The sequence below is a fragment of the Salvelinus alpinus genome, chromosome 1 (genome assembly GCF_045679555.1).
Source record: "Salvelinus alpinus chromosome 1, SLU_Salpinus.1, whole genome shotgun sequence".
NCBI classification, from domain to species: Eukaryota; Metazoa; Chordata; class Actinopteri; order Salmoniformes; family Salmonidae; genus Salvelinus; species Salvelinus alpinus.
In genome coordinates this window covers 119,793,199-119,817,223 of record NC_092086.1, presented here as the reverse complement: position 1 = coordinate 119,817,223, position 24,025 = coordinate 119,793,199, and the positions used below count along the sequence as shown (strand labels likewise).

Below are 24,025 nucleotides of genomic sequence, written 5' to 3'. Positions count from 1 at the left end.
CACCAGAGTGATGGAGAACGTTGTTTCTGAATAAGATATGAGGGATCCCTCACCAGAGTGATGGAGAACGTTGTTTCTGAATAAGATATGAGGGATCCCTCACCAGAGTGATGGAGATCGTTGTTTCTGAATAAGATATGAGGGATCCCTCACCAGAGTGATGGAGAACGTTGTTTCTGAATAAGATATGAGGGATCCCTCACCAGAGTGATGGAGATCGTTGTTTCTGAATAAGATATGAGGGATCCCTCACCAGAGTGATGGAGAACGTTGTTTCTGAATAAGATATGAGGGATCCCTCACCAGAGTGATGGAGAACGTTGTTTCTGAATAAGATATGAGAGATCCCTCATATCTTTCTGATCTAAGCTGAGAATCAGTATCAACTGGTCAGAACTCCTATCCACAGGTCAACTGGTCAGAACTCCTATCCACAGGTCAACTGGTCAGAACTCCTATCCACAGATTTGTATTTTTATTATGTTTTCACTTTTATTTAACCAGGTAGGCCAGTTGAGAACAAGTTCTCATTTACAACTTCGACCTGGCCAAGATAAAGCAAAGCAGTGCGACAAAAACAACAACACAGAGTTACACTTAAACAGACGTACAGTCAATAACACAACAGAAAAATCTATATACAGTGTGTGCAAATGTAGAAGATTAGGGAGGTAAGGCAATAATAGGCCATAGAGGCGAAATAATTACGATTTAGCATTAATCAACTGGTCAGAACTCCTATCCACAGGTCAACTGGTCAGCTTATATGCATGTAGATGGTAATTGATCTGGTCACAAATAATCACTTTGTTCCATCAGAGGACACATTTCAGATGGTATCGTTGTTTTCTCACTGTTAAGGTGAGTCAGTAATGTTGTGTCTGTGTATCGGTGATGGTGTCAACAGCATTGAGTTGTTGGTTCATTTCCCATGTGTCAATTAACACGGGTCCGTCTCGCCTGTGGCTTAACTGCTTAACGAGCAGGGTGTCGTTACCGTGGCTACGGCCAGGAGGGTCTCCAGTCCTTAATTAGTTTTGTTTAAAGGAGAGAAGTCACCTCCACAGGGCTGGCACATGACAGGGCTGTCACTACCTTTATTTGACAGGGCTGGCACATGACAGGGCTGTCACTACCTTTATTTGACAGGGCTGGCACATGGCAGGGCTGTCACATGACAGGGCTGGCATTACCTTTATTTGCCAGGGCTGTCACATGACAGGGCTGGCATTACCTTTATTTGCCAGGGCTGTCATGACCTTTTTTGGCCAGGGCTGTCACTACCTTTATTTGCCAGGGCTGTCATGACCTTTATTGGCCAGAGCTGTCATTACCTTTATTTGCCAGGGCTGTCACATGACAGGGCTGTCACTACCTTTATTTGCCAGGGCTGTCACGACCTTTATTGGCCAGGGCTGTCATTACCTTTATTTGCCAGGGCTGTCATTACCTTTATTTGCCAGGGCTGTCGTTACCTTTATTTGACAGGGCTGTCGTTACCTTTATTTGCCAGGGCTGTCGTTACCTTTATTTGCCAGGGTTGTCATTACCTTTATTTGCCAGGGCTGTCATGACCTTTATTTGCCAGGGCTGTCATGACCTTTATTTGCCAGGGCTGTCGTTACCTTTATTTGCCAGGGCTGTCGTTACCTTTATTTGCCAGGGTTGTCATTACCTTTATTTGCCAGGGCTGTCATGACCTTTATTTGCCAGGGCTGTCATGACCTTTATTTGCCAGGGCTGTCATTACCTTTATTTGACAGGGCTGTCATTACCTTTATTTGCCAGGGCTGTCATTACCTTTATTTGTCAGGGCTGTCATTACCTTTATTTGCCAGGGCTTTCGTTACCTTTATTTGCCAGGGCTGTCATTCCCTTTATTTGCCAGGGCTGTCATTACCTTTATTTGCCAGGGCTTTCGTTACCTTTATTTGCCAGGGCTGTCATTTCCTGTATTTGCCAGGGCTCTCGTTCCCTGTATTTGCCAGGGCTGTCATGACCTTTATTTGACAGGGCTGTCATTACCTTTATTTACCAGGGCTGTCATGACCTTTATTTGCCAGGGCTGTCATTACCTTTATTTGCCAGGGCTGTCATTACCTTTATTTGCCAGGGCTGTCATTACCTTTATTTGCCAGGGCTGTCATTACCTTTATTTGCCAGGGCTGTCATTACCTTTATTTGCCAGGGCTGTCATTACCTTTATTTGCCAGGGCTGTCATTCCCTTTATTTGCCAGGGCTGTCAGTACCTTTATTTGCCAGGGCTGTCATTACCTTTATTTGCCAGGGCTTTCGTTACCTTTATTTGACAGGGCTGTCATTACCTTTATTTGCCAGGGCTGTCATTCCCTTTATTTGCCAGGGCTGTCAGTACCTTTATTTGCCAGGGCTGTCATTACCTTTATTTGCCAGGGCTGTCATTACCTTTATTTGCCAGGGCTGTCATTACCTTTATTTGCCAGGGCTGTCATTCCCTTTATTTGCCAGGGCTGTCAGTACCTTTATTTGCCAGGGCTGTCATTACCTTTATTTGCCAGGGCTTTCGTTACCTTTATTTGACAGGGCTGTCATTACCTTTATTTGACAGGGCTGTCAGTACCTTTATTTGCCAGGGCTGTCATTCCCTTTATTTGCCAGGGCTGTCAGTACCTTTATTTGTCAGGGCTGTCATTACCTTTATTTGCCAGGGCTTTCGTTACCTTTATTTGCCAGGGCTGTCATTCCCTTTATTTGCCAGGGCTGTCATTACCTTTATTTGCCAGGGCTTTCGTTACCTTTATTTGCCAGGGCTGTCATTCCCTTTATTTGACAGGGCTGTCATGACCTTTATTTGCCAGGGCTGTCAGTACCTTTATTTGCCAGGGCTGTCATGACCTTTATTTGCCAGGGCTGTCATTACCTTCATTTGCCAGGGCTGTCATTACCTTTATTTGCCAGGGCTGTCATTACCTTTATTTGTCAGGGCTTTCGTTACCTTTATTTGCCAGGGCTGTCATTACCTTTATTTACCAGGGCTGTCATTATCACACTGACATAGAGAGTTACATGGCAAGAGACGCTTGAGCTACTCTGAGGACGAGGATAAGGGGGTGTCTGGCCCAAACCCATAGTCTAGGACCAACAGCATTTATAGATAGTCTTAAACCCTCAAACATCTAGAGAGTAGACATGTCCAGAGTAGAGTTTAACAGAGTTTAGCATGAATGTCCTGAATGTAACAGAGGAAATGAATAGCACTGTAGAATAGAGGAGGGGAGAGGTGAGGAGGGGAGGGCGGAGGAGACAGGATGAATGTGATTTAACTAGCATGATACGCTGTTCATTCATTATATGGGGATAGGAGAGGAGCTTATAGGGGTTGGGAGCTTAGTCAAACCTCTGGTTCTCACAGTCTTTTAGAACTTAATATGTTCATATTTACCATGAAGAAACCTTCCCTCCAGCAGGCGCCTTTATGGTGCATGGAGGGAGAGAGGCTAACGGGTCCATACGTCCACACTACACGTCCTGCTAGTCTTCACTAAGTCTGTAGTCTACAGTAGAGACCTGCTAGTCTTCACTAAGCCAGTAGTCTACAGTAGAGACCTGCTAGTCTTCACTAAGCCTGTAGTCTACAGTAGAGACCTGCTAGTCTTCACTAAGCCTGTAGTCTACAGTAGAGACCTGCTAGTCTTCACTAAGCCTGTAGTCTACAGTAGAGACCTGCTAGTCTTCACTAAGCCTGTAGTCTACAGTAGAGACCTGCTAGTCTTCACTAAGCCTGTAGTCTACAGTAGAGACCTGCTAGTCTTCACTAAGCCTGTAGTCTACAGTAGAGACCTGCTAGTCTTCACTAAGCCTGTAGTCTACAGTAGAGACCTGCTAGTCTTCACTAAGCCGGTAGTCTACAGTAGAGACCTGCTAGTCTTCACTAAGCCTGTAGTCTACAGTAGAGACCTGTTGGTCTTCTCTAAGCCTGTAGTCTACAGTAGAGACCTGCTAGTCTTCACTAAGCCTGTAGTCTAGATCTGCTAGTCTTCTCTAAGCCTGTAGTCTACAGTAGAGACCTGCTAGTCTTCACTAAGCCTGTAGTCTACAGTAGAGACCTGCTAGTCTTCACTAAGCCTGTAGTCTACAGTAGAGACCTGCTAGTCTTCACTAAGCCTGTAGTCTACAGTAGAGACCTGCTAGTCTTCACTAAGCCTGTAGTCTACAGTAGAGACCTGCTAGTCTTCACTAAGCCTGTAGTCTACAGTAGAGACCTGCTAGTCTTCACTAAGCCTGTAGTCTACAGTAGAGACCTGCTAGTCTTCACTAAGCCTGTAGTCTACAGTAGAGACCTGCTAGTCTTCACTAAGCCTGTAGTCTACAGTAGAGACCTGCTAGTCTTCACTAAGCCTGTAGTCTACAGTAGAGACCTGTTGGTCTTCTCTAAGCCTGTAGTCTACAGTAGAGACCTGCTAGTCTTCACTAAGCCTGTAGTCTAGATCTGCTAGTCTTCTCTAAGCCTGTAGTCTACAGTAGAGACCTGCTAGTCTTCACTAAGCCTGTAGTCTACAGTAGAGACCTGCTAGTCTTCACTAAGCCTGTAGTCTACAGTAGAGACCTGCTAGTCTTCACTAAGCCTGTAGTCTACAGTAGAGACCTGCTAGTCTTCACTAAGCCTGTAGTCTACAGTAGAGACCTGCTAGTCTTCACTAAGCCTGTAGTCTACAGTAGAGACCTGCTAGTCTTCACTAAGCCTGTAGTCTACAGTAGAGACCTGCTAGTCTTCACTAAGCCTGTAGTCTACAGTAGAGACCTGCTAGTCTTCACTAAGCCTGTAGTCTACAGTAGAGACCTGCTAGTCTTCACTAAGCCTGTAGTCTACAGTAGAGACCTGTTGGTCTTCTCTAAGCCTGTAGTCTACAGTAGAGACCTGCTAGTCTTCACTAAGCCTGTAGTCTAGATCTGCTAGTCTTCTCTAAGCCTGTAGTCTACAGTAGAGACCTGCTAGTCTTCACTAAGCCTGTAGTCTACAGTAGAGACCTGCTAGTCTTCACTAAGCCTGTAGTCTACAGTAGAGACCTGCTAGTCTTCACTAAGCCTGTAGTCTACAGTAGAGACCTGCTAGTCTTCACTAAGCCTGTAGTCTACAGTAGAGACCTGCTAGTCTTCACTAAGCCTGTAGTCTACAGTAGAGACCTGCTAGTCTTCACTAAGCCTGTAGTCTACAGTAGAGACCTGCTAGTCTTCACTAAGCCTGTAGTCTACAGTAGAGACCTGCTAGTCTTCACTAAGCCTGTAGTCTACAGTAGAGACCTGCTAGTCTTCACTAAGCCTGTAGTCTACAGTAGAGACCTGCTAGTCTTCACTAAGCCTGTAGTCTACAGTAGAGACCTGCTAGTCTTCACTAAGCCTGTAGTCTACAGTAGAGACCTGCTAGTCTTCACTAAGCCTGTAGTCTACAGTAGAGACCTGCTAGTCTTCACTAAGCCTGTAGTCTACAGTAGAGACCTGTTGGTCTTCTCTAAGCCTGTAGTCTACAGTAGAGACCTGCTAGTCTTCACTAAGCCTGTAGTCTAGATCTGCTAGTCTTCTCTAAGCCTGTAGTCTACAGTAGAGACCTGCTAGTCTTCACTAAGCCTGTAGTCTACAGTAGAGACCTGCTAGTCTTCACTAAGCCTGTAGTCTACAGTAGAGACCTGCTAGTCTTCACTAAGCCTGTAGTCTACAGTAGAGACCTGCTAGTCTTCACTAAGCCTGTAGTCTACAGTAGAGACCTGCTAGTCTTCACTAAGCCTGTAGTCTACAGTAGAGACCTGCTAGTCTTCACTAAGCCTGTAGTCTACAGTAGAGACCTGCTAGTCTTCACTAAGCCTGTAGTCTACAGTAGAGACCTGCTAGTCTTCACTAAGCCTGTAGTCTACAGTAGAGACCTGCTAGTCTTCACTAAGCCTGTAGTCTACAGTAGAGACCTGCTAGTCTTCACTAAGCCTGTAGTCTACAGTAGAGACCTGCTAGTCTTCACTAAGCCTGTAGTCTACAGTAGAGACCTGCTAGTCTTCACTAAGCCTGTAGTCTACAGTAGAGACCTGCTAGTCTTCACTAAGCCTGTAGTCTACAGTAGAGACCTGCTAGTCTTCACTAAGCCTGTAGTCTACAGTAGAGACCTGCTAGTCTTCTCTAAGCCTGTAGTCTACAGTAGAGACCTGCTAGTCTTCACTAAGCCTGTAGTCTAGATCTGCTAGTCTTCTCTAAGCCTGTAGTCTACAGTAGAGACCTGCTAGTCTTCACTAAGCCTGTAGTCTACAGTAGAGACCTGCTAGTCTTCACTAAGCCTGTAGTCTACAGTAGAGACCTGTTGGTCTTCTCTAAGCCTGTAGTCTACAGTAGAGACCTGCTAGTCTTCACTAAGCCTGTAGTCTAGATCTGCTAGTCTTCTCTAAGCCTGTAGTCTACAGTAGAGACCTGTTGGTCTTCTCTAAGCCTGTAGTCTACAGTAGAGACCTGCTAGTCTTTACTGAGCCAGTAGTCTACAGTAGAGACCTGCTTGTCTTCACTAAGCCTGTAGTCTAGATCTGCTAGTCTTCACTAAGCCAGTAGTCTACAGTAGAGACCTGCTTGTCTTCTCTAAGCCTGTAGTCTACAGTAGAGACCTGCTAGTCTTCACTAAGCCAGTAGTCTACAGTAGAGACCTGCTAGTCTTCACTAAGCCTGTAGTCTACAGTAGAGACCTGCTAGTCTTCACTAAGCCTGTAGTCTACAGTAGAGACCTGCTAGTCTTCACTAAGCCTGTAGTCTACAGTAGAGACCTGCTAGTCTTCACTAAGCCTGTAGTCTACAGTAGAGACATGCTTGTCTTCACTAAGCCTGTAGTCTACAGTAGAGACCTGCTAGTCTTCACTAAGCCTGTAGTCTACAGTAGAGACCTGCTAGTCTTCACTAATCCAGTAGTCTAGATCTGCTAGTCTTCACTAAGCCTGTAGTCTACAGTAGAGACCTGCTAGTCTTCACTAAGCCTGTAGTCTACAGTAGAGACCTGCTAGTCTTCACTAAGCCTGTAGTCTACAGTAGAGACCTGCTGGTCTTCACTAAGCCTGTAGTCTACAGTAGAGACCTGCTAGTCTTCACTAAGCCTGTAGTCTACAGTAGAGACCTGCTAGTCTTCACTAAGCCTGTAGTCTACAGTAGAGACCTGCTAGTCTTCACTAAGCCTGTAGTCTACAGTAGAGACCTGCTAGTCTTCACTAAGCCTGTAGTCTACAGTAGAGACCTGCTAGTCTTCACTAAGCCTGTAGTCTACAGTAGAGACCTGCTAGTCTTCACTAAGCCTGTAGTCTACAGTAGAGACCTGCTAGTCTTCACTAAGCCTGTAGTCTACAGTAGAGACCTGCTAGTCTTCACTAAGCCTGTAGTCTACAGTAGAGACCTGCTAGTCTTCACTAAGCCTGTAGTCTACAGTAGAGACCTGCTAGTCTTCACTAAGCCTGTAGTCTACAGTAGAGACCTGCTAGTCTTCACTAAGCCTGTAGTCTACAGTAGAGACCTGTTGGTCTTCTCTAAGCCTGTAGTCTACAGTAGAGACCTGCTAGTCTTCACTAAGCCTGTAGTCTAGATCTGCTAGTCTTCTCTAAGCCTGTAGTCTACAGTAGAGACCTGCTAGTCTTCACTAAGCCTGTAGTCTACAGTAGAGACCTGCTAGTCTTCACTAAGCCTGTAGTCTACAGTAGAGACCTGCTAGTCTTCACTAAGCCTGTAGTCTACAGTAGAGACCTGCTAGTCTTCACTAAGCCTGTAGTCTACAGTAGAGACCTGCTAGTCTTCACTAAGCCTGTAGTCTACAGTAGAGACCTGCTAGTCTTCACTAAGCCTGTAGTCTACAGTAGAGACCTGCTAGTCTTCACTAAGCCTGTAGTCTACAGTAGAGACCTGCTAGTCTTCACTAAGCCTGTAGTCTACAGTAGAGACCTGCTAGTCTTCACTAAGCCTGTAGTCTACAGTAGAGACCTGCTAGTCTTCACTAAGCCTGTAGTCTACAGTAGAGACCTGCTAGTCTTCACTAAGCCTGTAGTCTACAGTAGAGACCTGCTAGTCTTCACTAAGCCTGTAGTCTACAGTAGAGACCTGCTAGTCTTCTCTAAGCCTGTAGTCTACAGTAGAGACCTGCTAGTCTTCACTAAGCCTGTAGTCTAGATCTGCTAGTCTTCTCTAAGCCTGTAGTCTACAGTAGAGACCTGCTAGTCTTCACTAAGCCTGTAGTCTACAGTAGAGACCTGCTAGTCTTCACTAAGCCTGTAGTCTACAGTAGAGACCTGTTGGTCTTCTCTAAGCCTGTAGTCTACAGTAGAGACCTGCTAGTCTTCACTAAGCCTGTAGTCTAGATCTGCTAGTCTTCTCTAAGCCTGTAGTCTACAGTAGAGACCTGTTGGTCTTCTCTAAGCCTGTAGTCTACAGTAGAGACCTGCTAGTCTTTACTGAGCCAGTAGTCTACAGTAGAGACCTGCTTGTCTTCACTAAGCCTGTAGTCTAGATCTGCTAGTCTTCACTAAGCCAGTAGTCTACAGTAGAGACCTGCTTGTCTTCTCTAAGCCTGTAGTCTACAGTAGAGACCTGCTAGTCTTCACTAAGCCAGTAGTCTACAGTAGAGACCTGCTAGTCTTCACTAAGCCTGTAGTCTACAGTAGAGACCTGCTAGTCTTCACTAAGCCTGTAGTCTACAGTAGAGACCTGCTAGTCTTCACTAAGCCTGTAGTCTACAGTAGAGACCTGCTAGTCTTCACTAAGCCTGTAGTCTACAGTAGAGACATGCTTGTCTTCACTAAGCCTGTAGTCTACAGTAGAGACCTGCTAGTCTTCACTAAGCCTGTAGTCTACAGTAGAGACCTGCTAGTCTTCACTAATCCAGTAGTCTAGATCTGCTAGTCTTCACTAAGCCTGTAGTCTACAGTAGAGACCTGCTAGTCTTCACTAAGCCTGTAGTCTACAGTAGAGACCTGCTAGTCTTCACTAAGCCTGTAGTCTACAGTAGAGACCTGCTGGTCTTCACTAAGCCTGTAGTCTACAGTAGAGACCTGCTAGTCTTCACTAAGCCTGTAGTCTACAGTAGAGACCTGCTAGTCTTCACTAAGCCTGTAGTCTACAGTAGAGACCTGCTAGTCTTCACTAAGCCTGTAGTCTACAGTAGAGACCTGCTAGTCTTCACTAAGCCTGTAGTCTACAGTAGAGACCTGCTAGTCTTCACTAATCCAGTAGTCTAGATCTGCTAGTCTTCACTAAGCCTGTAGTCTACAGTAGAGACCTGCTAGTCTTCACTAAGCCTGTAGTCTACAGTAGAGACCTGCTAGTCTTCACTAAGCCAGTAGTCTACAGTAGAGACCTGCTAGTCTTCACTAAGCCTGTAGTCTATATCTGCTAGTCTTCACTAAGCCTGTAGTCTACAGTAGAGACCTGCTAGTCTTCACTAAGCCTGTAGTCTGGACCTGCTAGTCTTCACTAAGCCTGTAGTCTACAGTAGAGACCTGCTTGTCTTCTCTAAGCCTGTAGTCTACAGTAGAGACCTGCTAGTCTTCATTAAGCCTGTAGTCTAGACCTGCTAGTCTTCACTAAGCCTGTAGTCTACAGTAGAGACCCGCTAGTCTTCACTAAGCCTGTAGTCTAGACCTGCTAGTCTTCACTAAGCCTGTAGTCTACAGTAGAGACCCGCTAGTCTTCACTAAGCCTGTAGTCTAGACCTGCTAGTCTTCACTAAGCCTGTAGTCTAGACCTGCTGGTCTTCACTAAGCCTGTAGTCTACAGTAGAGACCTGCTTGTCTTCTCTAAGCCTGTAGTCTACAGTAGAGACCTGCTAGTCTTCACTAAGCCTGTAGTCTACAGTAGAGACCTGCTAGTCTTCACTAAGCCTGTAGTCTACAGTAGAGACATGCTAGTCTTCTCTAAGCCTGTAGTCTACAGTAGAGACCTGCTAGTCTTCACTAAGCCTGTAGTCTACAGTAGAGACCTGCTTGTCTTCACTAAGCCTGTAGTCTACAGTAGAGACCTGCTAGTCTTCACTAAGCCTGTAGTCTTCAGTAGAGACCTGCTAGTCTTCACTAAGCCTGTAGTCTACAGTAGAGACCTGCTAGTCTTCACTAAGCCTGTAGTCTACAGTAGAGACCTGCTAGTCTTCACTAAGCCAGTAGTCTACAGTAGAGACCTGCTAGTCTTCACTAAGCCAGTAGTCTACAGTAGAGACCTGCTTGTCTTCACTAAGCCTGTAGTCTAGATCTGCTAGTCTTCACTAAGTCAGTAGTCTACAGTAGAGACATGCTTGTCTTCACTAAGCCAGTAGTCTAGACCTGCTAGTCTTCACTAAGCCAGTAGTCTACAGTATAGACCTGCTAATCTTCACTAAGCCAGTAGTCTAGACCTGCTAGTCTTCACTAAGCCTGTAGTCTACAGTAGAGACCTGCTAGTCTTCACTAAGCCTGTAGTCTACAGTAGAGACCTGCTAGTCTTCACTAAGCCTGTAGTCTACAGTAGAGACCTGCTAGTCTTCACTAAGCCTGTAGTCTACAGTAGAGACCTGCTAGTCTTCACTAAGCCAGTAGTCTACAGTAGAGACCTGCTAGTCTTCACTAAGCCAGTAGTCTACAGTAGAGACCTGCTAGTCTTCACTAAGCCAGTAGTCTACAGTAGAGACTTGCTAGTCTTCACTAAGCCAGTAGTCTACAGTAGAGACCTGCTAGTCTTCACTAAGCCTGTAGTCTACAGTAGAGACTTGCTAGTCTTCACTAAGCCTGTAGTCTACAGTAGAGACCTGCTAGTCTTCACTAAGCCTGTAGTCTACAGTAGAGACCTTCCTCTCACTCTCTCCTCCTCTGTCTCCTCCTCCCAGGCGCCCCTACCGGCCCCTATCTTAAAGAGGACCAGTTCCACTGGCAGCTCCATGCTCACTACTACCCTCCCCTGCTCCGATCTGCCGGCGTACGCAAGTTCATGGTGGGATATGAAATGCTGGCGCAGGAGCAGAGAGACCTTACACCTGAACAGGTAAGACATTTGGGAAACAGTATTACTGCAACATATGCTATATATAAGCGCAGATCTTCATTGGTCTAAAACATTTAGTAATTAGCTAAAGTATTCCTATGTGTCCATGTTATTTACCACAGCTCCTAATAAAGTTATCAGGCTACCTCAACTGTGTAACTCTGAGGGAGGGTCCAGGATGTAACTCTGAGGGAGGGTCCAGGCTGTAACTCTGAGGGAGGGTCCAGGCTGTAACTCTGAGGGAGGGTCCAGGCTGTAACTCTGAGGGAGGGTCCAGGCTGTAACTCTGAGGGAAGGTCCAGGATGTAACTCTGAGGGAGGGTCCAGGATGTAACTCTGAGGGAGGGTCCAGGCTGTAACTCTGAGGGAGGGTCCAGGCTGTAACTCTGAGGGAGGGTCCAGGCTGTAACTCTGAGGGAGGGTCCAGGCTGTAACTCTGAGGGAGGGTCCAGGCTGTAACTCTGAGGGAGGGTCCAGGCTGTAACTCTGAGGGAAGGTCCAGGATGTAACTCTGAGGGAAGGTCCAGGATGTAACTCTGAGGGAGGGTCCAGGATGTAACTCTGAGGGAGGGTCCAGGCTGTAACTCTGAGGGAGGGTCCAGGATGTAACTCTGAGGGAGGGTCCAGGCTGTAACTCTGAGGGAAGGTCCAGGCTGTAACTCTGAGGGAGGGTCCAGGCTGTAACTCTGAGGGAGGGTCCAGGATGTAACTCTGAGGGAGGGTCCAGGATGTAACTCTGAGGGAGGGTCCAGGCTGTAACTCTGAGGGAGGGTCCAGGATGTAACTCTGAGGGAGGGTCCAGGCTGTAACTCTGAGGGAGGGTCCAGGATGTAACTCTGAGGGAGGTTCCAGGCTGTAACTCTGAGGGAGGGTCCAGGCTGTAACTCTGAGGGAGGGTCCAGGCTGTAACTCTGAGGGAGGGTCCAGGCTGTAACTCTGAGGGAAGGTCCAGGATGTAACTCTGAGGGAAGGTCCAGGATGTAACTCTGAGGGAGGGTCCAGGATGTAACTCTGAGGGAGGGTCCAGGCTGTAACTCTGAGGGAGGGTCCAGGCTGTAACTCTGAGGGAGGGTCCAGGCTGTAACTCTGAGGGAGGGTCCAGGATGTAACTCTGAGGGAGGGTCCAGGCTGTAACTCTGAGGGAAGGTCCAGGATGTAACTCTGAGGGAGGGTCCAGGCTGTAACTCTGAGGGAGGGTCCAGGCTGTAACTCTGAGGGAGGGTACAGGATGTAACTCTGAGGGAAGGTCCAGGATGTAACTCTGAGGGAGGGTCCAGGCTGTAACTCTGAGGGAAGGTCCAGGATGTAACTCTGAGGGAGGGTCCAGGCTGTAACTCTGAGGGAGGGTCCAGGATGTAACTCTGAGGGAGGGTCCAGGCTGTAACTCTGAGGGAAGGTCCAGGATGTAACTCTGAGGGAAGGTCCAGGCTGTAACTCTGAGGGAGGGTCCAGGCTGTAACTCTGAGGGAGGGTCCAGGCTGTAACTCTGAGGGAGGGTCCAGGCTGTAACTCTGAGGGAGGGTCCAGGCTGTAACTCTGAGGGAGGGTCCAGGCTGTAACTCTGAGGGAGGGTCCAGGCTGTAACTCTGAGGGAGGGTCCAGGCTGTAACTCTGAGGGAGGGTCCAGGCTGTAACTCTGAGGGAGGGTCCAGGATGTAACTCTGAGGGAGGGTCCAGGCTGTAACTCTGAGGGAGGGTCCAGGCTGTAACTCTGAGGGAGGGTCCAGGCTGTAACTCTGAGGGAGGGTCCAGGATGTAACTCTGAGGGAAGGTCCAGGATGTAACTCTGAGGGAGGGTCCAGGATGTAACTCTGAGGGAGGGTCCAGGCTGTAACTCTGAGGGAGGGTCCAGGCTGTAACTCTGAGGGAAGGTCCAGGATGTAACTCTGAGGGAAGGTCCAGGATGTAACTCTGAGGGAAGGTCCAGGATGTAACTCTGAGGGAAGGTCCAGGATGTAACTCTGAGGGAGGGTCCAGGATGTAACTCTGAGGGAGGGTCCAGGCTGTAACTCTGAGGGAGGGTCCAGGCTGTAACTCTGAGGGAGGGTCCAGGCTGTAACTCTGAGGGAGGGTCCAGGATGTAACTCTGAGGGAGGGTCCAGGCTGTAACTCTGAGGGAGGGTCCAGGCTGTAACTCTGAGGGAAGGTCCAGGATGTAACTCTGAGGGAGGGTCCAGGCTGTAACTCTGAGGGAGGGTCCAGGCTGTAACTCTGAGGGAGGGTACAGGATGTAACTCTGAGGGAAGGTCCAGGATGTAACTCTGAGGGAGGGTCCAGGCTGTAACTCTGAGGGAAGGTCCAGGATGTAACTCTGAGGGAGGGTCTAGGCTGTAACTCTGAGGGAGGGTCCAGGATGTAACTCTGAGGGAGGGTCCAGGCTGTAACTCTGAGGGAAGGTCCAGGATGTAACTCTGAGGGAAGGTCCAGGCTGTAACTCTGAGGGAGGGTCCAGGATGTAACTCTGAGGGAGGGTCCAGGCTGTAACTCTGAGGGAGGGTCCAGGCTGTAACTCTGAGGGAGGGTCCAGGCTGTAACTCTGAGGGAGGGTCCAGGCTGTAACTCTGAGGGAGGGTCCAGGCTGTAACTCTGAGGGAGGGTCCAGGCTGTAACTCTGAGGGAGGGTCCAGGCTGTAACTCTGAGGGAAGGTCCAGGATGTAACTCTGAGGGAGGGTCCAGGCTGTAACTCTGAGGGAGGGTCCAGGCTGTAACTCTGAGGGAGGGTCCAGGCTGTAACTCTGAGGGAGGGTCCAGGATGTAACTCTGAGGGAAGGTCCAGGATGTAACTCTGAGGGAGGGTCCAGGATGTAACTCTGAGGGAGGGTCCAGGATGTAACTCTGAGGGAGGGTCCAGGATGTAACTCTGAGGGAGGGTCCAGGATGTAACTCTGAGGGAGGGTCCAGGCTGTAACTCTGAGGGAAGGTCCAGGATGTAACTCTGAGGGAAGGTCCAGGCTGTAACTCTGAGGGAGGGTCCAGGATGTAACTCTGAGTCCAGGCTGTAACTCTGAGGGAGGGTCCAGGATGTAACTCTGAGGGAGGGTCCAGGATGTAACTCTGAGGGAGGGTCCAGGCTGTAACTCTGAGGGAGGGTCCAGGCTGTAACTCTGAGGGAGGGTCCAGGCTGTAACTCTGAGGGAGGGTCCAGGCTGTAACTCTGAGGGAGGGTCCAGGCTGTAACTCTGAGGGAGGGTCCAGGATGTAACTCTGAGGGAGGGTCCAGGCTGTAACTCTGAGGGAGGGTCCAGGCTGTAACTCTGAGGGAGGGTCCAGGCTGTAACTCTGAGGGAGGGTCCAGGATGTAACTCTGAGGGAAGGTCCAGGATGTAACTCTGAGGGAGGGTCCAGGATGTAACTCTGAGGGAGGGTCCAGGATGTAACTCTGAGGGAGGGTCCAGGATGTAACTCTGAGGGAGGGTCCAGGATGTAACTCTGAGGGAGGGTCCAGGCTGTAACTCTGAGGGAAGGTCCAGGATGTAACTCTGAGGGAAGGTCCAGGCTGTAACTCTGAGGGAGGGTCCAGGATGTAACTCTGAGTCCAGGCTGTAACTCTGAGGGAGGGTCCAGGATGTAACTCTGAGGGAGGGTCCAGGATGTAACTCTGTGGGAAGGTCCAGGATGTAACTCTGAGGGAAGGTCCAGGATGTAACTCTGAGGGAGGGTCCAGGATGTAACTCTGTGGGAGGGTCCAGGCTGTAACTCTGAGGGAGGGTCCAGGCTGTAACTCTGAGGGAGGGTCCAGGCTGTAACTCTGAGGGAGGGTCCAGGCTGTAACTCTGAGGGAGGGTCCAGGCTGTAACTCTGAGGGAGGGTCCAGGCTGTAACTCTGAGGGAGGGTCCAGGCTGTAACTCTGAGGGAGGGTCCAGGCTGTAACTCTGAGGGAGGGTCCAGGCTGTAACTCTGAGGGAAGGTCCAGGATGTAACTCTGAGGGAGGGTCCAGGATGTAACTCTGAGGGAGGGTCCAGGATGTAACTCTGAGGGAAGGTCCAGGATGTAACTCTGAGGGAGGGTCCAGGATGTAACTCTGAGGGAGGGTCCAGGCTGTAACTCTGAGGGAGGGTCCAGGCTGTAACTCTGAGGGAAGGTCCAGGATGTAACTCTGAGGGAGGGTCCAGGATGTAACTCTGAGGGAGGGTCCAGGATGTAACTCTGAGGGAAGGTCCAGGATGTAACTCTGAGGGAGGGTCCAGGCTGTAACTCTGAGGGAGGGTCCAGGCTGTAACTCTGAGGGAGGGTCCAGGCTGTAACTCTGAGGGAGGGTCCAGGCTGTAACTCTGAGGGAAGGTCCAGGATGTAACTCTGAGGGAGGGTCCAGGCTGTAACTCTGAGGGAAGGTCCAGGATGTAACTCTGAGGGAGGGTCCAGGCTGTAACTCTGAGGGAGGGTCCAGGATGTAACTCTGAGGGAGGGTCCAGGATGTAACTCTGAGGGAGGGTCCAGGCTGTAACTCTGAGGGAGGGTCCAGGCTGTAACTCTGAGGGAGGGTCCAGGCTGTAACTCTGAGGGAGGGTCCAGGATGTAACTCTGAGGGAAGGTCCAGGATGTAACTCTGAGGGAGGGTCCAGGATGTAACTCTGAGGGAGGGTCCAGGCTGTAACTCTGAGGGAGGGTCCAGGATGTAACTCTGAGGGAAGGTCCAGGATGTAACTCTGAGGGAGGGTCCAGGATGTAACTCTGAGGGAGGGTCCAGGATGTAACTCTGAGGGAGGGTCCAGGCTGTAACTCTGAGGGAAGGTCCAGGATGTAACTCTGAGGGAAGGTCCAGGCTGTAACTCTGAGGGAGGGTCCAGGATGTAACTCTGAGTCCAGGCTGTAACTCTGAGGGAGGGTCCAGGCTGTAACTCTGAGGGAGGGTCCAGGATGTAACTCTGTGGGAAGGTCCAGGATGTAACTCTGAGGGAAGGTCCAGGATGTAACTCTGAGGGAGGGTCCAGGATGTAACTCTGTGGGAGGGTCCAGGCTGTAACTCTGAGGGAGGGTCCAGGCTGTAACTCTGAGGGAGGGTCCAGGCTGTAACTCTGTGGGAAGGTCCAGGATGTAACTCTGAGGGAGGGTCCAGGATGTAACTCTGAGTCCAGGCTGTAACTCTGAGGGAGGGTCCAGGCTGTAACTCTGAGGGAGGGTCCAGGATGTAACTCTGTGGGAAGGTCCAGGATGTAACTCTGAGGGAAGGTCCAGGATGTAACTCTGAGGGAGGGTCCAGGATGTAACTCTGTGGGAGGGTCCAGGCTGTAACTCTGAGGGAGGGTCCAGGCTGTAACTCTGAGGGAGGGTCCAGGCTGTAACTCTGAGGGAGGGTCCAGGCTGTAACTCTGAGGGAGGGTCCAGGCTGTAACTCTGAGGGAGGGTCCAGGTTGTAACTCTGAGGGAGGGTCCAGGCTGTAACTCTGAGGGAGGGTCCAGGCTGTAACTCTGAGGGAGGGTCCAGGCTGTAACTCTGAGGGAAGGTCCAGGATGTAACTCTGAGGGAGGGTCCAGGATGTAACTCTGAGGGAGGGTCCAGGATGTAACTCTGAGGGAGGGTCCAGGATGTAACTCTGAGGGAGGGTCCAGGATGTAACTCTGAGGGAGGGTCCAGGATGTAACTCTGAGGGAGGGTCCAAGATGTAACTCTGAGGGAAGGTCCAGGATGTAACTCTGAGGGAGGGTCCAGGATGTAACTCTGAGGGAAGGTCCAGGATGTAACTCTGAGGGAGGGTCCAGGCTGTAACTCTGAGGGAGGGTCCAGGCTGTAACTCTGAGGGAGGGTCCAGGCTGTAACTCTGAGGGAGGGTCCAGGATGTAACTCTGAGGGAAGGTCCAGGATGTAACTCTGAGGGAGGGTCCAGGCTGTAACTCTGAGTCCAGGCTGTAACTCTGAGGGAGGGTCCAGGATGTAACTCTGAGTCCAGGCTGTAACTCTGAGGGAGGGTCCAGGCTGTAACTCTGAGGGAGGGTCCAGGATGTAACTCTGAGGGAGGGTCCAGGCTGTAACTCTGAGGGAGGGTCCAGGCTGTAACTCTGAGGGAGGTTCCAGGCTGTAACTCTGAGGGAGGGTCCAGGCTGTAACTCTGAGGGAGGGTCCAGGATGTAACTCTGAGGGAAGGTCCAGGATGTAACTCTGAGGGAGGGTCCAGGATGTAACTCTGTGGGAGGGTCCAGGCTGTAACTCTGAGGGAGGGTCCAGACGTGTAAACGTCTTCACCAAACCGAGCTAATCCTTCTCTGTCCGTGTCTGATCTGTGTAAACGTCTTGACCAAACCCCCTGGTCTGCCACAGTACATTATGACCTTTGTTCATCTTCAACTGTCTCTGTTGTACTTTACTGTGACTCTACTCTCTGTGTGTGTTCCATCCTCAGGCTGCTGAACGACTGAGGAACCTTCCAGAAGAACACTACAAGACCATTGAGACGGGAGGAGAGATTGGTGGAGAGACACCTCTGACTCTACCACACCTCTGACCCTACCAGACCTCTGACTCTACCACACCTCTGACTCTACCACATCTCTGACTCTACCACACCTCTGACTCTAACCACACCTCTGACCCTACCACACCTCTGACTCTACTACACCTCTGACTCTACCACACCTCTGACCCCACCACACCTCTGACTCTACCACACCTCTGACCCTATCACACCTCTGACTCTACCACACCTCTGATCCTACCACACCTCTGACTCTACCACACCTCTGACTCTACCACACCTCTGACCCCACCACACCTCTGACTCTACCACACCTCTGACCCCACCACACCTCTGACTCTACCACACCTCTGACCCCACCACACCTCTGACTCTACCACACCTCTGACCCTAAACACACCTCTGACTCTACCACACCTCTGACTCTGTCACAGGATCATCAACTAGATTCAGCAGCATACCGCCAGTTGGTGAACCCTGGACTTTCACATTGACATATTAAAGTATGAATAACAGGAAGTGCCTATCAAAACAGTTTGATACTACTAGATCACTTTTTGGGGTGATTTTGGAGGGAAATATCTAATATTTCTGACAGTGCCTTCACGAAGGTTTCACAGTTGTTCCACATTTTGTTGTGTTACAGCCTGAAGTAAAAATGAATTAAATTAAGATTTTATGTCACTGGCCTACACACAATAACCCATAATGTTCAATTGGAATAATGTTTGTAAATTGATTAAAAATAAAAAGCTAAAATGTCTTGAGTCAATAAGTATTCAACCTCTTTGTTATGGCAACCCTAAATATGTTCAGGAGTAAACATTTGCTGAACACGTCACATAATAAGTTGCATGTACTCACTCTGTGTGCAATAATAGTGTTAAACATAATTTTTGAATGACTACCCCATATCTGTACGCCATCTGTAAGGTCCCTCAATCGAGCAGTGAAACACAGATTCAACCACAAATACCAAGGAGGTTTTTCAATGCCTCACAAAGAAGGACACCTATTGGTAGATGGGTAAAAAATAGCAGACATTGAATATCCCTTTGAGCATGGTGAAGTTATTAATTACACTTTGGATGGTGTATCAATACACCCAGTCACTACAAAGATACAGGCGTCCTTCCTAACTCAGTTGCCGAAGAGGAAGAAAACCACTCCAGTATTTCACCATGAGACCAATGAGACCAAAACTGCAAAAAATGTTGCAAAGAAATTAACTTTTTGTCCTGAATACCAAGCGTTATGTTTGGGACATCACTGAGTACCACTCTTCATATTTTCAGGTCAAATAAAATAAATTAAACATATTGGTCACATGTTTAGCAGATGTTATTGAAGGCTTGTGCTCCAACAGTGCAGTAATTTCTAACCATTCACAACAATACACACAAATCTAAAAGTAAAAGAACGCAATTAAGAAATATGTACAGTTGAAGTCGGAATTTTACAGACACCTTAGCCAAATACATTTAAACTCAGTTTTTCACAATTCCTGACATAAGTAAAAATTCATTGTCTTAGGTCAGTTAGGATAACCACTTTATTTTAAGAATGTGAAATGTCAGAATAATAGTAGAGAATGATTTATTGCCGCTTTTATTTCTTTCATCACATTCCCAGTGTGTCAGAAGTTTACATACACTCAATTAGTATTTGGTAGCATTGCCTTTAAATTGTTTAACTTGGGTCAAACGTTTCGGGTAGCCTTCCACAAGCTTCCCACAATAAGTTGGGTGAATTTTGGCCCATTCCTCCTGACAGCTGGTGTAACTGAGTCAGGTTTGTAGGCCTCCTTGCTCGCACAAGCTTTTTCAGTTCTGCCCACAAATTGTCTATAGGATTGAGGTCAGGGCTTTGTGATGGCCACTCCAATACCTTGACTTTGTTGACCTTAAGCCATTTTGCCACAACTTTGGAAGTATGCTTGGGGTCATTGTCCATTTGGAAGACCCATTTGCGACCAAGCTTTAACTTCCTGACTGATGTCTTGAGATGTTGCTTCAATATATCCACATAATTTTCCAACCTCATGATGTCATCTATTTTGTGAAGTGCACCTGTCCCTCCTGCAGCAAAGCACCCCCACAACATGATATTGCCACCCCCGTGCTTCACAGTTGGGATGGTGTTCTTCGGCTTGCAAGTCTCCCCCTTTTTCCTCCTTATTATGGCCAAACAGTTCTATTTTTTGTTTCATCAGACCATGGGACATTTCTCCAAAAAGTACGATCTTTGTCCCCATGTGCAGTTGCAAACCGTAGTCTGGCTTTTGTATGGCGGTTTTGGAGCAGTGGCTTCTTCCTTTCTGAGCGGCCTTTCAGGTTATGTCGATATAGGACTCGTTTTACTGTGGATATAGATACTTTTGTACCTGTTTCCTCCAGCATCTTCACAAGGTCCTTTGCTGTTGTTCTGGGATTGATTTGCACTATTCGCACCAAAGTACGTTCATCTCTAGGAGACAGAACGCTTCTCCTTCCTGAGCGGTATGACGGCTGCGTGGTCCCATGGTGTTTATACTTGCGTACTATTGTTTGTACAGATGAACATGGTACCTTCAGGCGTTTGGAAATTGCTCCCAAGGATGAACCAGACTTGTGGAGGTCTGCAATGTTTTTTCTGAGGTCTTGGCTGATATCTTTTTTTTTTCTCACAATGTCAAGCTAAGAGGCACTGAGTTTGAAGGTAGGCCTTGAAATACATCCACAGGTACACCTCCAATTGACTCAAATTATGTCAATTAGCCTATCAGAAGCTTCTAAAAGCCATGACATAATTTTCTGGAATTTTCCAAGCTGTTTAAAGGCACAGTCAACTTAGTGTATGTAAACTTCTGACCCACTTGAATTGTGATACAGTGACATATAAGTTAAATAATCTGTCTGTAAACAATTGTTGGAAAAATTACTTGTGTCATGCACAAAGTAGATGTCCTGACCGATTTGCCAAACTATAGCTTGTTAAAACGTCTTAGCAGTATTGAGTAGCTTGGATGAATAAGGTGCCCAGAGTAAACTGCCTGCTACTCAGTCCCAGTTGCTAATATATGCATATTATTAGTATATTTGGATAGAAACAACTCTGAATTTTCTAAAACTGTTTGAATGATGTATGTGAGTATAACAGAACTCATATGGCATGCAAAATCCTGAGAAAAAATCCAACCAGGAAGTGGGAAATCTGAGGTTTGTAGTGTTTCAACTCTTTGCCTATCCAAGATACAGTGGAAATGGGGTCATGTTGCACTTCCTAAGGCTTCCACTAGATGTCAACAGTCTTTAGAACCTTGCTTGATGCGTCTACTATAAAGGAGGGGGGAATGAGAGGGGATTGAGTCAGAGGTCTGGCAGAGTGCCACGAGCTGGCCACGCACATTAACATGAGAGGTAGCTTGCGTTCCATAGCATTTCTGAAGACAAAGGAATTCTCCGGTTGGAACATTATTGAAGATTTACGTTAAAAACATCCTAAAGATTGATTCTATACTTCGTTTGACATGTTTCTATGGACTGTAATATGACTTTCGTCTGAACTTTCGCCTGGACCTGCCAGCGCGTCGCCAGTTTGGATTGTGTACTAAACGCGTGAACAAAAGGAGTTATTTGGACATAAATTCTAGATTTTATCTAACAAATCAAACATTTATTGTGGAACTGGATTCCTGGGAGTGCATTCCGATGAAGATCATCAAAGGTAAGTGAATATTTATAATGCTATTTCTGACTTTGTTGACTCCACAACATGGCCGATATCTCTTTGGCTTGTTTGGGCTCTGAGCGCTGTACTCAGATTATTGCATGGTGTGCTTTTTCGGTAAAGCTTTTTTGAAATCTGACACAGCGGTTGCATTAAGGAGAAGTTTATCTAAAGTTCCATGCATAACACATGTGTTTTCATCAACATTTATAATGAGTATTTCTGTAAGTTGATGTGGCTCTGCAAAATCATCGGATGTTTTGGAGGCAAAACATTACTGAACGTAATGTACCAATGTAAACTGAGATTTTTGGATATAAATATTAACTTTATCGAACAAAACATACATGTATTGTGTAACATGAAGTCCTATGAGTGTCATCTGATGAAGATCATCAAAGGTTAGTGCTTAATTTTATCTCTATTTATGCTTTTTGTGACTCCTCTCTTTGGCTTGAAAAATGGCTGTGTTTTTCTGTGGCTATGTACTGATCTAACATAATCGTTTGGTGTGCTTTCGTCGTAAAGCCTTTTTGAAATCTGACACGTTGGCTGGATTCACAACAAGTGTAGCTTTAATTTGGTGTATTGCAGGCATGTTTAATTTTTATAGTAATTTATTTGAATTTGGCGCTCTGCATTTTCACTGGATGTTGACACTAACAGCTTACAGACGGTAGGCAATTAAGGTCACAGTTATGAAAACTTAGGACACGAAAGAGGCCTTTCTACTGACTGAAAAACACCAAAAGAAAGATGCCCAGGGTCCCTACTCATTTGCGTGAACGTGCCTTAGGCATGCTGCAAGGAGGCATGAGGACTGCAGATATGGCCAGGGCAATAAATGTCAATGTCCGTACTGTCAGATGCCTAAGACAGCGCTACAGGGAGACAGGACGGACAGCTGATCGTCCTTGCAGTGGTAGACCACGTGTAACAACACCTGCACAGGATCGGTACATCTGAACATCACACCTGCAGGACAGGTACAGAATGGCAACAACAACTGCCCGAGTTACACCAGGAACGCACAATCCCTCCATCAGTGCTCAGACTTTCCGCAATAGGCTGAGAGAGGCTAGACTGAGGGCTTGTAGGCCTGTTGTAAGGCAGGTCCTAACCAGACATCACCGGCAACAACGTTGCCTATGGGCACAAACCCACCGTCGCTGGACCAGACAGGTCTGGCAAAAGTGCTCTTCACTGACGAGTCTCGGTTTTGTCTCACCAGGGGTGATGGTCGGATTCACGTTTATCGTCGAAGGAATGAGCGTTACACCGAGGCCTGTACTCTGGAGCGGGATCGATTTGGAGGTGGAGGGTCCGTCATGGTCTGGGGCGGTGTGTCACACCATCATCGGACTGAGCTTGTTGTCATTGCAGGCAATCTCAACGTTGTGCGTTACAGGGAAGACATCCTCCTCCCTCATGTGGTACCCTTCCTGCAGGCTCATCCTGACATGACCCTCCAGCATGACAATGCCACCAGCCATACTGCTCGTTCTGTGTGTGATTTCCTGCAAGACAGGAATGTCAGTGTTCTACCATGGCCAGCGAAGAGCCCGGATCTCCCATTGAGCAGGTCTGGGACCTGTTGGATCGGAGGGTTAGGGCTAGGGCCATTCCCCCCAGAAATGTCTGGGAACTTGCAGGTGCCTTGGTGGAAGAGTGGGGTAACATCTCCCAGCTAGAACTGGTAAATCTGGTGCAGTCCATGAGGAGGAGATGCACTGCAGTATTTAATGCAGCTGGTGGCCACACCAGATACTGACTGTTACTTTTGATTTTGACCCCCCCCTTTGTTCAGGGACACATTATTTCATTTCTGTTAGTCACATGTCTGTGGAACTTGTTCAGTTTATGTCTCAGTTGTTGAATGTTATGTTCATACAAATATTTACACATGTTACGTTTGCTGAAAATAAACGTACTTGACTGTGAGAGGACGTTTCTTTTTTTACTGAGTTCATATTTTCAGAGTAACTTCCCCCACACTGTCATCTTTTTTTTGGAAATGTCAATGAAAAAGCCATAAATTGTACTTTTATTGAGAGCTAGAAAATGACAGACTACAATCAACATGTTTTTCCAATTTCACAGTGAGTGAGTTTCAAAGGTATAGCAAAATTAATCTTACATAGTGAATTTAAGTAATTTAAATGTCAACATGTAATTAACATCCTTGCATTCTATATTCCTGAATTCCAATATTTTTGGTGTGCAAATCATGTATAGGCCTACATTGAATATGTAAATGAAAATATGTATTTATTTTTAGTGGGGTTTAGTAAGTAGTTGCCAGAATGCAGAATGACTGTTAGACAAGTTGGTATGAAGCCATTTCCTGCAGTCTAATGACCAAATCGCCCTTTAGTGGCATCATGGGTGGAATGTCATAATACATTTTTTATAATTTCATATTTAATTATATATCTATTTGACGTAGAAAATCCGGTGTTTCTATGTCAAACAGTTATATTTCAGTCTTCTGTGATGTATATAAAGTGTAATATTGGGATGCAAACTCAAAATGTAATACATGTCAACTCTGTATCTGACATGGTACAGGTGTCTTCTTTATTTGAAACACATATCCATGTGTGTGAGGTGGATACACTTGTTTCCAAGTAGATTAGTTTAAGACTACCAAGAACCGCTCTATGATCCTGATTTAACCCAGTAAAAGGTAAAAGGTTTATGTTTTTTCTTTACAATTGCTAAATTTGTAACATGTTTTTGGGGACTTAGGCTTACACCCAACTGTTAATGTGACATTGATCTGACATTGTAAGGCATTTTTGTAGGATTATTGATTTTTTTGTGATTTTAAGTTACAAATGTCTGACATAATTATTTGATATTTATTTATTTATTTCCCAAATCGTTAGGTTATTGTGTATTAGGTACTTTAAGT

The 24,025-nt window shown here is 47.2% G+C and overlaps 1 protein-coding gene across 1 annotated transcript in view; it reads left to right on the top strand.

Annotated features, from left to right (window-relative positions):
- galt (galactose-1-phosphate uridylyltransferase) overlaps nucleotides 1–18,166 on the top strand; it is a 168,051-nt gene extending 149,885 nt beyond the window's left edge. The window contains exons 9-10 of the mRNA XM_071342938.1: nucleotides 10,836–10,990; nucleotides 17,332–18,166. Coding sequence (XP_071199039.1) covers nucleotides 10,836–10,990; nucleotides 17,332–17,433 — 257 coding nt within the window. The 3' untranslated portion in view covers nucleotides 17,434–18,166. The remainder of the gene's footprint in view (nucleotides 1–10,835; nucleotides 10,991–17,331) is intronic.
- The last annotated feature ends 5,859 nt before the right edge of the window (nucleotides 18,167–24,025 follow it).